The 16376-nt window shown below is 38.6% G+C and overlaps 1 protein-coding gene across 10 annotated transcripts in view; it reads right to left on the bottom strand.

The window, feature by feature from the left end:
• The window catches only part of DLG2 (discs large MAGUK scaffold protein 2), a 1188444-nt gene that overhangs the window by 128005 nt on the left and 1044063 nt on the right, over window positions 1-16376 (bottom strand). For all 10 annotated transcript variants that reach the window (XM_075198643.1, XM_075198642.1, XM_075198647.1 and 7 more), the window contains one exon: window positions 4562-4676. In XM_075198643.1, coding sequence (XP_075054744.1) covers window positions 4562-4676 — 115 coding nt within the window. The remainder of the gene's footprint in view (window positions 1-4561; window positions 4677-16376) is intronic.

Raw genomic sequence — 16376 nt, forward strand, 5'->3', positions numbered from 1 at the left:
GAAGAACACAAGGCTATAAGTTAGAGTTGTCCAACACCACAGGGACCAGAGTCAGTAGTGGTGGAGACAGAAGACATGGAACAGTGGAATATCTGAGGTACAGAACACAAGGCTAGAAGAAAGAGCTGTCCAACACCTCAGGGACCTGAGTCAGTAGAGTTAGGGACAGAAGAAATGGAATATCTGAGGTACAGAAAACAATGCTAGGAGAAGGAGCTGTCCAGCAGATCAGATGACTGAGTCAGCAGTGGTGTGGATTCAGGCAGCATCAACTCTGTGCGTGAATCCTTCCACACACTCTTATTAATAATAAACCCAACCTGGTCCCCATGCACCAGCACACCCAGGATTCTCTGACACTGTAATCTCTGACCCAGAATTCAAAATTATATCAAAATTCAAGAGCAATTTTGTTCTGACATTATGGCAAATAAGGTTATAAGATCATGTTTTGATACAAGTATGACATGGGCTAAATTCATTTGAGGAGATATTGGCTTCCCTTTCTCAATGTTGGAGTACACAGAGATCAGCCTGGGGAATGAGGATGTCCCATATTTTTTTTATAAAAGACAGCAACTTTGAGTCTTTTATACATTTCACTACCACTATGCTCTTGTTCACAGCATTAATACTAGTGCGATAGAGCAGGGATCCAGCAATTATCTAAGAAAAATTGTAGGCTGCCATACTGGTATATCTAATGAAGCATAATACTTCAGGAATAATTCATTAATTCTATCCAGCTTCAAAGCGATTACTCCCAAAGGTGGATTTAATAGGAAAGACAATTCTGCAAAGAGTTTATCTCACACCTAGGAGGCTAAAATCTTATCCGTCTTATTAGTAAGGCAGTAAAATGTGTTATTCATCCACCTAATGGCCCCTCAGGAGATTGTCAGAGAGACAATCAGTAAAAACTCAGCCTTAATATCTTTTATCCGATGGCCCAGTCTTTCTGTTCTAGTCTAGCCAATTTCTCCTCTAACTGGGCTTAACACTTCTTGTGGGTTCTTATAAGGATGACAGAGGACTGAATATGGCCAAAGTATCTAAATGCAGAAGTAGGGCCTCACATCCCCCTATTTTAATAATTAATAGTTGGGGGATGTGAGAAGTGGTATAAAGATTCAGGCCTTAATTGAACTCAGGGTATGGGAGCAGACACAAGGTTACACCACCCTTGTGGTTGGGACCTTTTTGTGTGAGGCCAGGGGGAGGTAGGTGGGATCTCCAGGGATAATTTAGAAAATTGGATTGCACCGCACCAAGTATGCCAAAGTACTCCTTTTAGATTTTCCAATATAGGGATTATCTAATATATATAAGCCTAGCGGCGTGTGTTAGTGTGTGTGTGTGTGTGTGTGTGTGTGTGTGTGTGTGTGTGTGTGTGTGTGAAAAAACTATTTTCTCAGAAAGGGCTCATCCAATTGACCTGAAATTTGGTATACTGACATTATTTGACAAAAAAATTATAATAGTGAAGTCAGTTAACTTCCATCATCCCCCCTTCCCCCCGTGGGAGGGGTAGTAAAGGCTAAATTTACCAGTTGAGGGCTCAAACTCTTGACCGTGTGGGTATTTATTTACCAGAGCCTGTGTTTGGTCATGGACAATTGTATGTCGCATTTTCACGAGTACGGAGAAGCAGTGATGTGAAAGTGCAGGTTATGAATACTGCCCTTCAAGGAAGACTGATTGAGCACAGCGATAAGGTGTTTAGCAGAAACGTTGTGTATCGAGAGGTTTTAGAACAGTAAGACGATGGAGATTAAGGATGTGGCGATGAAGATGAAGGATGAGGTGATGGAGAAGAATGATGAGGTGGTGACATGTGGACAAAACCACGTTAAAAAAGGGAGCTTACGTCGGGAAGTAACGCACTTCCCCTGAGGAGGCCTGGCCTAGCCCAAAATGCAAGACAAGAACCTTTTTAACACCTTAAGTAGCTTGATTTGACTAGAATGCATGAGTATCATGCACGGGTTAACTTGTTTACCTATATGTTTGGTGGAGGGTGCACTCACACACTATTGAAGATCAAGATAATTACAGACAAAGAAGAAATAAAAGAAAAAAAGTGTGTTCAGAAAATGAGGCACTCTAGTGGCCATATGCCTTCAAAAGTTTTATAACTTTATTATTGTCATTAAACTTTTAAAATCATGGAACATGAATCCTTCAAAGGACTAATAGCGAAATGTCGATGGGGTCAGGGGTTAATAGCCATGGTGGGATGAATAGAATGTATACCCACTAAAGGTTCTACTATGCTTCCTCTTTAGATCTACTAATTTGCAGAACCCTCCTCATGTGGTCTGTCAAGTATGGGATTAAAAACAGATTAAAGTCACTGTCCCACAATAAATAGCTATATTGCAATGTAGATAACCATTCAGTTATGTGAACAACAATTTTCGTCATGTCGTTGTATGCACAGATACTACATTTTTGTTGGTCATAGAGAACCCCAGCAAGACAAGGTACCAACAATATGTGTCCTCTGTTGTCTAACTCGACACAAATGTGAGTCATCTGTGCAGTAATATATTGACTCCGTTTTTCTGTGTATATCAAACAAAAAGTTGGGTAATAATTTTAAAAAATATCGAGGTGCAGATATCATGGAGATACACTTCTAGGAAACTCATAATATCAGGACCACATCTTTCATAATCCAAAAAAGTAATGTTTCCAAATAGTTATCTTTCTCTTCTTCAAAGAACAAAGTCCCTTTACATTATGTATAATGATCATACACATTAACATCTAATACATACTGTAATATCTAAATGAAGCAGAAGGAACAAGAACACATCTTTGACTATCACCCCACACACAGAGGATCAATAAATATTCGCCCAGGTTTTCAGTCTCCATCCGAGGAGGAATCATAGCAGAAAAATGGTATCACAAAATGTGCTATTTATGCGTGCAGCTACTGACAAACAATAAAGTGCCCCCCATTCAGACCCACTTGTGGACAATATTTGCCTGTGCAGGGCTACTGAATGTATGTCTGAAGGTTCTTGGCGCTGGTCTACAGGGCGAGCTGTCTGGTGACTGAGAGCCCACAAGCTGGCAGAGCTAAATTAAGGGGGCATGTACACTGGGCTCCCTACTCTTACAGGGGCCCTCATTCCACACTGTCGTCCTTCGCCTTGCATGCTTTATAACCCACACTCTCACACTCCCACACAGACAAGCTGCTATGTAAAGTGATGCAACAGGCATGCATGTGATGTTACGTGATGATGTGCGGCCATGATTTCATTTGATGCCGAGTGCGTATGATGTAATGTAATGTCACACAAACTGTCTGGCCACGGGTCCCATGTAACCTTGCTACACCTCTGGCCCAGATGCCGTATTTCTTGGGTGGAGTTGCCAACTGCTACAGGTTTATCATTTCATACCTTTTTCAAAGATGTCTTTGTGGATGTAAATCCTCACTCTAGTTTGAAAAAGGGAGTAATATATGGACCTAAGCAGAGTACAGATTTTGGGTCATGAGACCCATTTTATAAGTTAGGAACTGTTACTTTAGAGCAGTGTTTCCCAAATCCAGTCCTCTGGAAGCCCTAACAGTACATGTTGTCCAGGTCACAAGTGAAATATTAGGACCACCTGTGGATCTTTCAAAATGTGTCAGTCAGTAATGAATACACCTGTGCTCCAGTAAAGAGATATGGATAACATGTACTGTTAGGGGTCCCTGAGGACCAGGTTTGGAAAACACTGCTTTAGAGTGACCGTCATCTAAACACATATTCGGCAACATGTGTCCACCTTCTGGAAGAGCATGCTGGACTTGTAGTACCACAGCAGCTGGCGGACCACAGATTGCATCGAATTAAGAAAGCACAGAAAGCGCTGTTTTTAAATGTGGTGCACATGCAGTCTTCACACATTCAAATTGTTGTGTGTTTTACATGTAACCCACATGGAGCATTAAAATGTAACTTTTATTTACGATTATAATAAACAATATTCAATAAAAAAGCGAAATATGTGATGGTGTGAATAAAGTGATTAAAAATTGCTGTGTGCCATTAATGATCTCTTTATTTATTTAATTCAGATTCCTCATAATTTCGGATCAGGAAATGATTTCTGAATTTATTTTGCACATTATCTCCTACTGATAATATGTAGGTTATGCTATTTTGCCTGATGGTAATAAGCCCTTATAATACCCCTATTAATTATAATCCCAATTCCTATTTTTAGGGGGTATTAAACTCTCATTATTAAACATCTCAGTCCTATTATATTTATTTTTTGCATTTATGTTTTTTTTTTTATGGTGTCTTAAACATCCCTAGGTTGTTCACATAATATTAGGTATTAGCTCTTTACTCTCTCCCTCTATCATTAGCAGAGATTACCGCCGGTTCTCATACCGGGCTCTCTGCATGAATTGCAGTGCCTAGGCCTGCTCCACAGTTATAACATCGGCAGCCCGGCACATATAACGTACACAATCTCCATCTTAAGCTCCTCTCGCCAACAAGTTCATGCCACCTTATAAACCTGGCGTTGTCACATAGGCTCGGCTTACCGTACGTAGAGTGAACGCTTCTGGTTTGTTTTCAAGGAGCCAGACCCAGAACTCATACTGTGACTCATCATCTGCTCCCGCAGGTCATGGATTTTCGCCTCAAATCGAGCGTACTCTGTCAAGAAAATTAAAATTGAAAAATGTTACAAAGTGTCTATCAAATGACCCATCCATAACGATCATTTTGCAAACTATTAAAAATCACAAAGCAAAAAAAGAGTAGAAATGGATCGGCATCAGGAAAGGACTGACCTCATAAATAAATAAATATATATATATATATATATATATATATATATATATATATATATCAGCCTAATGCTACCTCTTATTCAAAAAGAGGGGGTGCTCTTCCAACTTGCAAGGAAAATATTGTCTTAAAGACCAGAGTTGGAAACATGGGGGGGGGGGCACTCCAGTCCAAAAAAGTCCCTATCTCATTCTATAATTTAAAAGCATTTTTTTTTGTAATAACATACACACACACACAGACTAGAGTCAATTTGTTAGCAGCCAATTAACCTACTAGTATGTTTTTGGAGTGTGGGAGGAAACCCACGCAAACACGGGGAGACCATACAAACTCCACAAGGATAAGGCCATGGTCAGGAATCGAACTCATGACTCCAGTGTTGTGAGGCAGAAGTGCTAACCACTAATATGCCCCTTATATTTTCATTCAAGTTGTTACTCCTATATAGGAACTTAGTGTGTATACATCCTAATGAACTTATTCATTAACATAACCTTGCCTCTTTTTTATAGTACACCACCCTCAGGAACTTCGCTGTGATCATTCATACATTCACTTCTTTATTACAGAAGGATACAACCATGGGGGCTATCAATTGTTATACTCAATTTTAATTGATACTATAATACTTATGTCACACTAACAGATTTATTTAATATTATAGGTGTACTCTAAATATTAAATATTTAAATATTAAATCAATATAATCATATCTCTCATATCGCTTTTAGTGTACAAACTTAATTCATCCAGAAACCCAATTAATTTATATGTATACATTTGATCAAACAGATCAATCGGGTTCACTATTAAGGAAAAATCTGTAGTATGTAATTTCAGAGAGCATAATATATATATATATCTATAATATAAAAGCCTAGTGGCGTGTGTTAGTCTGTGTGTGTGTGTGTGTGTGAAAAAAAAACAAAAAACAAGCTGCAGCGCCACCTGCTGGGCGAAGTTATACACTGACCTACTAAATTCTTAGTGTGTGTGGAAAAAAAAACTCAGAAAGGGCTGAAATTTGGTATACTAAGATGTTTTTAATTTGTTAATTTAATTTGTTAATTGTTAAAAGTGTTTATAAAGATTTTTTTAAAAAATATATATATTACTTGAAGGAGAAGTGACAGTTGGGAGTGGTTGGTGGTTGCCAGGGGTGACAGTTGGGAGTGGTTGGTGGTTGCCGGGGTTGACAGTGGGGAGTTGTTGGTGGTTGCCAGGGGTGACAGAGCGAGAGGAGTGTGATACTCAGGACCGCTGAGAGAGATCCCTGTGTCTGGATAGACATCTGGATAGATGTGGCGATAAAGATGAAGGATGAGGTGATGGAGAAAAATTATGAGGTGGTGACATGTGGACAAAACCACGTTAAAAAAGGGCGCTTACCTCGGGAGGTAACGCTCTTTCCCTGAGGAGGCCTGGGCTATGACCCAAATGCATGACAAGAACCTTTTTAATACCTTAAGTAGTTTGATTTGACTAGAATGCATGAGTATCATGCACGGGTTAACTTGTATATATATATATATAACAACATTTATTATTCTAAAAGACATCCCAGGATTGTGGCTTAGGGAGATATGCTGCAAATGTAATCACCCTATAGATTGCCACAGGCATTTATAATTATATATAGTAAAATATCTGCTTATGAAACAATGTCTTGTGGTGTGAATCACACCTGACCAAAATTGAGTGATATATAAATATTAGCCTTTTTTGTTATTCTCTAATTAGTGAGAGAGACGCTAGCTAAATAACACTCATTGAGAGAATGCTAGCTGCAAGACAGCCATATAGTTATCATCTGTGCTAATTCACACAGCTCAGGTTTGTTCCATAGTTTGTCATCCTGTTATTAATTACCGTTAGCAGACATAAAAAGATAGTGTCACTCTACAGATAGCATGTCACCCCCTGGCTTATTAAATCTCCAATTTCATTATAGGCAAGTTTATTAGGATTCCTCATTCATGATATTCTTTGTTCATAAATATTTTTTATATGTGGTGGTATATGTATATTTATTATTTTTTATGTTTTAGTCTTTTGATTAAACATGTATCAACTTTTTATTGATGTAATGGAGGAGTTTTCTTGAATATCACTCAGGACAGACAGATGTAAATTTTATGTACATTTTAGCGCTGCAATTGGTTTGGTTTTTGTTTCCACTTTGTCAAGAGGAGAGTTGCGATCACCTTTTTTGCAGCAGCTCTTTTTCTATATAGCCTTGCCTCCTTATTAGTGCGCCCTATAAGGTTAAAAAAAACGTCTTTCTTTTTCCAATTTTGTCCCTTTACTTAATCAAAATGTAACTTTAAACAGATAATTTACACTTATCATCATCATCACCATTTATTTATATAGCGCCACTAATTCTGCAACGCTGTACAGAGAACTCACTCATATCAGTCACTGCCCCATGGGTGCTTACAGTCTAAATTCCCTAACACACACACATACAGACATACGCACAGACTCGGGTCAATTTGTTAGCAGCCAATTAACCTACCAGTATGTTTTTGGAGTGTAGGAGGAAACCGGAGCATCCGGAAGAAACCCACGCAAAAACGGGGAGAACATACAAACTCCTCACAGATAAGGCCATGGTCGGGAATTGAACTCATGACCCCAGTGCTGTAAGGCAGAAGTGCTAACCATTTAGCCACTTATGCGGGAGATATGTGGCATGCAACCGCTGCCGGTATCCACTCCCGGGTTTGTGGCATCCTATCCGACGTACGTTTCACCAATGTGGCTTTGTCAAGGGGATTACTGGTAACAGTATCTTCTTATAGTTAGACTAACCAAACTCCATTGTTACAGATAATTGACAACCTCAGCAGCCTGCCAAATTTCTCTAATGTTGTTCTATTAGTAATAAGGTTTTAAACAATCCGTTATGGCAATCATATATTATCCTATTGTTGACATATGCTATCACTGCTAGACATATTCCTCAGTTTGCATTGATATTCTAATACCTTTTAATCTGTCTATCTAATTGTCTTCCACTATGGAACATCCAGTTAATAAGTTATTTATTTGTAGTTTCTCAGGTGTTCTACATTAATTTTATCTATGATAGTAACTATTAGATATTGTTCCCATAGTGGTTTTATCTTTGATATTAATTAGTATTTGTATTGATTTATAATTAATAACAATTTATTAAGATTCCAATTGGCTCATAGTCATAATGTTATCAAAATTAATCTCCTCTTCATGACATTATTAGAGATTGAATCACCAATAGTACATACACATAAACCATGCATATAAGAGATAATTGTGTTAGGATAACCTATTATATAATATTAGTGTATTACAAGTGACAAATTTATATTGTGTGTGCAATATTGATATACTAAAATAGTAACGTGATTAAATTAACAAAGTGCTTTAAAGTGCATCATTCTAAAACTATAAGTAAGGATTAATAAAAATATTGTTATTTAATAGACAAATATATAAAAAATGTGTCAAAATTGTATAAAAAAAACCAAACAAGTTCCATGGCGATGTTTTAATGTATAGTGTTAAAGTATACCGCAAATCAAATCATTGAAAGTCAATATATTGCTACTAGCCTATATGATGTTAAAATGTGATTGTGAATATATTAATAGTGACCTAATAAACATAACATATTTCTTTACCCAAAATGTAAAGATTATAAGAGTGTAACCCTCCCGGATATAGTGAAGTGAGTGGAGAGATTTTATATGAAATGGAGAGCATCTATAGAATCTTTACCTAAAGAGCCACCACCATGAAAATCTTTGAATCTTCAACATTGTCCAATTATAATTAGACCTTTCTACACTCTTACGCCCACTTACGTTATGTTATATTAAATTGTATATTACCTAGACTGGCCAGGTACCTCCCCTTTCCTACTCTTAGCTCATACTAATTAACCGTGTAGCCCCCCCACCAACCCCACGTTACCTTTTTTACCCAGACATGCCGTATTTTATATTTTTAATATAATATTATTATTCTCTCTACAAAATTTCACTGGTTTGTTAGTAGGTTTAAATCAGATCTTTTTGGGTATCGTTTTTTTTTCGTTATAATTTTATTACTTTATTCTTTTATATATTTTCTTTTAATATCCCTCCGCTTGGTGTATTTAATTCATTTTTTTAATGTATACTGTACAGAATTCCTGTCCTGAATATATATATAATATATATATATATATATATATATATATATATATATATATATATATCTATATATATCTATTACACTATATATATATATATATATATATATATATATGTATATATATATATATATATATATGTATATATATATATATATATATATATATAGTATAGTATAAACACAGATTGTTTTGATTATATTTTACTGTCATCTTCTCTTCTTTCTTTGTTGTTCATTAAAAAGATTTAAAAAAAGAAATAAGAAATGTAAAGATTACTACAGGCTGAGTTAACAGAATACTGTAGAATTCAAGGATTCTAATAGAATAATATGCCCCTCTCAAGTTGATTACTACACAGCAGATTAAAGAAAAGAAATTGATTAATGATGGATGATTAAACTTAGTTTGTATTAAATAGACTTTTTTGCCATCGTTTTTTATAAAGAAAATAAATAAATAAAAAACAGCATTATATACTATATGAAAGGCAGTGTATTACTGAGCTCAAATAAAATACCTAACTAAATCTGTCTGCAACCTGTCTAATCCCTTTGCTGAAAGCAGACATTTTTAATAAGTTGTTTAGGAGGTTTGTACATCGATCTGGGGTAGTGCAGGAGCCTGAATGAGAGAACAGCAGTCCAATACTTAATAAAAATACTCTGCAAGGACTACTGGAATTAACTGATATGCTATGTTTTCCTATTTGATTTTTTTTTTGCTACTTGTAAAGCTTGGATGTGAAAATACTCTTAATATAAAAGTAAATAATTAATAAATAAATAATAATATAATATTCTATACTGTTTAATGCCTCAAACTTTCCTGCGGTTTACTAGCGCTTTTTTTTTCATGATAGTACATCGCATGTAACAGGGGGTGACAATAGAAGCCATTGTTTCTAATATGACCACTCAAAATTTTACTAAAGTTCCAGAGCATTATAATTTTCCAAATGCATTGCCGCGGGTAAACTGGAGAAGCCTACTAAAGTGAATTTTGAACACTAGTGAAATGCGTGAGTTTGTCATGCAACACATGTGGGTACCTGGCCTAATGAAGCTGCATTAGCAAGTAGATGAGGCTGAACAGCAGCATTTCTATAACCAAATGCCTCTTTTCAAACTGCGTTTGAAACCTAATTTTTTAGTGTTTAATTGCTTTGTAATAGATACATCTTGTTTTGTAAATCATCAAAGCATTCAGGAACTGTGGTGAGAGTAAGGAAAGGTCACAGACTCTTAGGCTCCTCGACAAACCCTACCACTCGGACCAAGTGGCAGCATCCATTGCCCATTTGACCACAAAATTGGTTGGTCAGGTTGGATAGATAGATTGGGCGTTTGTCGTTTGGGCCATAAAATGGGCTCTTGCTATTGTGATTAACACAAAAGCCCCCAGCTGTCATCTGCTGAACAGATTTTCAGGTGAGCTGACCATTTGGGGGCCACATACAAAGCTACATGGCCCAATTTTCAGACTTCAGCTTGGTTGCTGCTGAGGGTGTCTGCAGCATTAGATTTTAAGACACAATTAAACATCCTGACTTCCTCAACTGCATTATTTTATTAGGGGTTTTTATTGTAATAAAAAAAACCAAAACACTTTATTCATAAATTATAGTCACATGGTTTATTTAACATTAAATTTGGGCATCAGGAAGGAACAGTGGTTATATCTGCTGCCTCACAACGCTGGGATCACGGGTTCTGTGACAACTAGGGCACCGTGTGGAGCTTGTAGCTTGTATATTCTCCCCGTGTCTGCATTGATTTCATCTGGGTGCTTCCGGTTTACTCCCACAATCCAAAGACATACTGATAGCCTAATTGGCTTCTTACTAAATTAACCCTAGTTTTTGTGTTAGGGAATATAGATTGCAAGTTCCACAGGGGCAGGGTCTGATGTGAATGATTGATTCTCCACTTTAAATTGCTGAGTTATATGCAGGTACTATATAAAAAAATAAGCCATAAATTATACATAACACAGACAGGGTTTTTCTGTAAGCCGATCTGTGCTGACAACGAGGATGCGGAATACATTTCATCATGTCCATAAAATATGATAAATAATACATTCAAGGGTATATTTACTAAACTGCGGGTTTGAAAATGTGGAGATGTTGCCTATAGCAACCAATCAGATTCTAGTTGTCATTTATTTAGCACATTCTACTAAATGACAGCTAGAATCTGATTGGTTGCTATAGGCAACATCTCCACTTTTTCAAACTTGTAGTTTACTAAATATGCCCTCCAGTCTGTAATTATCTTTTAAATCTACAAGGACAATTCATGCAAATATATTAGTGTCGTAAAATACAGTTTTCCACAGTAAGACGTAGACAAAGCTATTTCTAAGTGTGAGAAAAATACATTTTCAAGATTTCATTCAGGACTGGGTTTACGCTAAGTTATGTGCAAGAGGAGTAAATGAATGCAGCGATCTCACACAGAGTACCCCTGGAGTTCTCCAAAATCCAACACTCTATGGATTGACTATTAGGATCCTTCATTTGTATTGTGACATTAGTATTCACTGGGTTCCATGACTGAATCACTGCATGTTCTGTGCTCATTAGGAGAAGAAGCTGAGGTTAGACCCTCCTGCAGTTCACTACTTGTTCTACATAAGGAAAGCATATTAGCAGCAACACGAAGCTTATCTACCGCATTTGATTTTTTTAGGATATATTGCAAAAACTTTTACATTAAAGAGGCCACTTCAGCTCTGTGACAGGTCCTCATTGGTTTAGTACGGTATATATATAGAAAACCTGAAGGAAACAGAACTGTCCTTTACCTCCCTCCGGTTCAGCTGGGAGTGAGGAAGATAAATAGTGCAGTCTGTTTGTTAAATGCATACATAGGCAAACCGATGGGGGGTTTCCTAGTGCCTGGAAACCCCCTCCAAGCCTGGGGCACTGTATAATTGAGGTGGCTGGACCCTGCCCTCGCTTCACACGGCTCTGCTTGAAAAGGGAGAGCTGCGTGCACCTAACAGTAGTGCACGCATCATTACCTATCTAAAGTATAGGAATAGGAAGAGTTGGAGAGCAGCCAAGCACTGTCTAATATTATAGCCATGCCCCCATGCATGCTGGTCAGACCCCCCTCTACAAATCCTACAGAGCAACATACTGTTCTTTCCTCACCAGCCCCCTGCTCCCTTACAGCCGTTCTCATTGGTGCAGAGCACTAATCCGGAGCTGGTATACAGTAGTGGTTGTGATTCGCATCCTGAATGGGCTATTTAGCATACTAGCCGGGTCAATTAGCATGTTATTAGCGGGAGACACAGAACTTCTCTCAGATGAAGGGGATGGGGGTTGTTTCAAGTTATTTAGTTTATCAAAACAGGACATGTACTACACTGCCCTATTCATTTCCGCACCTGTAGCAGACCAGCAGTGACCCGGATACAGGCTCGGACTGGCCTGCAGGGCAGCCGGACTATCCACCGGTAGGCCCCGCCACATTATAGCCACGCCCCCTCCATTGTTAGGGAGGAGCTAAGAAAATAGCTGACTCCCGACTTGCATACAATTCATCTATTGGACATACGCGAGAACAGGAAGGGACAGATGCGTTCCACAGTGGAACGCAGGCGCCTTCCTCTCCAACAGTAACAAGCACGGACCATGAGAAACATCCTCTGATTTCAGCACACTGGGTACCCGGCCACCATCTCTATATACATCGAAACTACAAGTAAACAAAGTTAAATTTGAAAGCATTGCAGCAATAACCATGTGATATATGTGGACAGTGATCTGAATATTTATATTGCACTAGCAGATACTTAAAGAAATACCAATTCCCATCTACTGGACTTGTATGCTATGATCATTATTTTATTGAGATATCAGTGACTGTGTTATATCTGGATCAATGCAGCATTTATACCCACTGCCATTTGCCTCCCAATAGCTAGACTAGTCCAGGTCTATATACCTAGGGTTGTCTGATTTTTTATGTATGTTCAATTGATGCCATACCATATGTATGTATATAAAAATCAATGCCTCATAATATAAATACTGTGGTTTAATGGGAGTATTTTATTTGTCTATATTAATGTATTTTTATGTATTTTAACCAGCATTCAATAAATTGCGATAAAACTAACATTAAATGTTATCCCACTAATTGAACCGAGCCTCTTGCTCACAGCCTAATACAAGATATAGAAAAATACAAATTTTATTATTAGCATTACACTTGGAATAATACATAAGTCAATGAGCGCTTAACTTTCAGTATATTATTAGTTCGTAGGGAGGGATACCCTGTGTTAGTGCTGCTCTTGCAACAGTAAGAGTAGAGCGCAACCCCTCTCCCCCCCCCCTCGTTTTTGCCAAACACTCCCGTTAAACACACTACCACACATGTGCAGAGAGCCGAATCTGGGCTCTCTGAACCTGCACGGTAGTGTGTTTTTCACTTTGAGCAGGGCAGATGAGAGTAGGAGTTCCGGATATCCAACCGCCCAGGGGAGCATGAGCAGGTTAGTAACTAGGTGCGCAGTCAGCCTGCCATTTTAAAAGAGGATGAGCACACTGCATTCTTTATATACTACACTATGGTGCTAGCTGTCTTTCGTGGGCTGACCACTCTCCCTTTAGTGTCTGGTCTCGCCTCTATGATGGCTGGCCACACCCCCTCTGGTGGGCCCCTAGCGTTGCAGTCCCCCGGTGGGCCCTTCATGCCTCAGTCCGACACTGCCCGGATATATCTACCAAGATTTCCACCGAGTGGCAAAGTCCTAGTAGAAGTGAAAATGACTGTAGTTAGGATTAATTATATTGGGAAAAAATGACCTGTCACTATTCTTTTTGATGGAGATTTCAGAAATTACCTGGTATTTATTAGGTACATAGCGGAAATGTAAGGCTGAATGAGCAGGCATTTTTCTTAGAAGGAAACTTTCATGAAAAAGTAATTAATATGCAGTTATAACCACCTACAAAAAGGTTTTCCATTAACCAAGCCATAGGCAAACAAGGGGGGGGGGGTTTCTAGTGCCTGGAAACTCCCCTCTAAGCCTGGGGCACTGTATAATTGAGGTGGCTGGACCATGCTCCCACTTCACACAGCTCTGCTTGAAAAGGGAGAGCACACAGTAGTGCACGCAGCATTGCCCATGTATATTATGGGGATAGGAAGAGTTGGAGAGCAGCCAAGCACTGTCTAAAATTTTAGCCAAGCCCCCATGCATGCTGGTCACGCCCACTGGTGGCGTGGTGTGGAGACCCCCCTCTACAAATCCTGCATTTGCCCCTGAGGAGGTACACTTTCCATAGACTCTATTATTTTTCAATCCTACATTATTTTGTCCCTTTCTGTCTTAATAACTGCAGTTTAACAATTTAGTTTCATACATAATGCTCTCTTATAACAAAGTGGATTAAGATACAAAGGGCCTAATTCATCTTCAGATGTAAGTCCATTTAGGTGCAAAAAAGCTCTGCGCATGAGCCAGAACTGGGCTGACGTCAGTGAGCGCAATTGAATGCAATCCATGTCTGAATGCAACTGACACTTGCAACCGTCTACGACTTGAAGGGCAGAATCGGGATGGGAAGGGGTTGACGGTCGTAGACAATGCACAGTACGGCAGTGCCTATGCAAATGTTGTCGATTCAAGTTCAGGGCATCTCTAAAGTACGTGTTTAGTATCCGTATTATTTGCACCAGCTTTGTTAAGAGAATGTGGTCCACACTACATACATACTGCCAATATTTGCTAAATAACTGAATGAATAAAGCTTCAAAGTATCTAGTAGGATGTCATAGTGTATGTTTATTGATGGTCTTTACAGGTACAAATGAGTCAAAGCCACTGAAAATTTGAGCAATTACGAAAATGGTCAACATCCCTACCACTAATCTGCTGTTGGTCTTTGGCTCAGAAGAAGTGGGAGCTTACAGTCTGAGTATCACATCACTCCATGATGTGGATAAGAAGAAGTGGGAGCTTACAGTCTGAGTATCACATGACTCCATGATGTGGATAAGAAGAAGTGGGAGCTTACAGTCTGAGTATCACATCACTCCATGATGTGGATAAGAAGAAGTGGGAGCTTACAGTCTGAGTATCACATGACTCCATGATGCGGAAGAGCTACATCACTAGACAATCAATAGTGAACAGTATTGCTTGACGGGAGAAGTGGAATTCATTTAAACTATTGCCAAAATACTTTAACTTAATCCTAAAAAATTTCAATCAAAAGATTAAAATAGAAAATAAAAGGCTCATTATTAAAAACCAGTAGCCTATACAAATAGATTTAGAATCCCAGTCAAGGTTTCTTCGCCTGAGCAGCCAGGAAAGTAATTGCATCCAGTTATTTCAGCTCAGTAATACACAGGCCTCCATATATATTAAAGTCAAATAATGGCTTTACTTGTTCTTCAAGGTGGCTTAAGCTCCTGTAATTTTTATATTATATTAAGTGCATTAGGCCAATTTAAAGGTCATAGCTGCCTACTTTCCCGTTATGTTTGGGAGACTCTCGGATTAGAGTGAGACCTCCCATTCTCTCTCTGCCTGCAAGGTGGATGGGGATGTTCCGTGATAAAGCAAATGCCACCATCAAGCCCTCACCTACTCCAGTGAACGCCAATTGGGATGAGGCGAAGACACCAATAGCGCCATCACACTCTGTGCCCTGCCCACTTAATGATGCAATTCTTCATAGCTCGTCTCTGTACAGGTGCAAACATTAGCATTCTCCAATGTGAGGGGCTGGGCAAGTGAATGGTGCTCCTCGCACGCCAAGGCACCTAATTATGCACACATATGCACACCACCTTGTTTTGCTGCACAAGATCACTGAATCACAAACATGACACATGTAATTTGACAGACCCGACGTCCCCTCACTTCATGATGATTAATTTAGACATAAATGAAGCTACACTGAGCAGTACTTTAGGAGACAAGCAGTAGGACAGATGGCTGTAAAGTTCCGCCTGTCTGCATGTTCTGCACATTCAGAAATTATCTTCATGGTGTATTTAAAGGAGATAAATCACTCAAACACATTATTAACCCCTCGTCCACCATGTATCTCAACGGCAGGAGCCCTAGACATGTGTATTATGTCCTACGCAACTCAGTTGCTGCACAGGGATACACTCACAATATTCTAATCAAGGAGGGGTAGAAATGTCCCCATCTCAAAGTAACCGCATCACAACCATCGCTTTTTAATGGAAATGTTCACCTGAACACAGTTTTTAATATTAAACTCACCTAACCTAAAGTATCTGCACAGAATGGGCATGATGCCTATGTGGATAAACTCCTCACTCCAGCTTCTCTCTAATGGTTTATGTATCTATTACCAATGACTGAACAAGCTGATCAATCAG

Source organism: Mixophyes fleayi, chromosome 2 (genome assembly GCF_038048845.1).
Source record: "Mixophyes fleayi isolate aMixFle1 chromosome 2, aMixFle1.hap1, whole genome shotgun sequence".
Taxonomy (NCBI): domain Eukaryota; kingdom Metazoa; phylum Chordata; class Amphibia; order Anura; family Limnodynastidae; genus Mixophyes; species Mixophyes fleayi.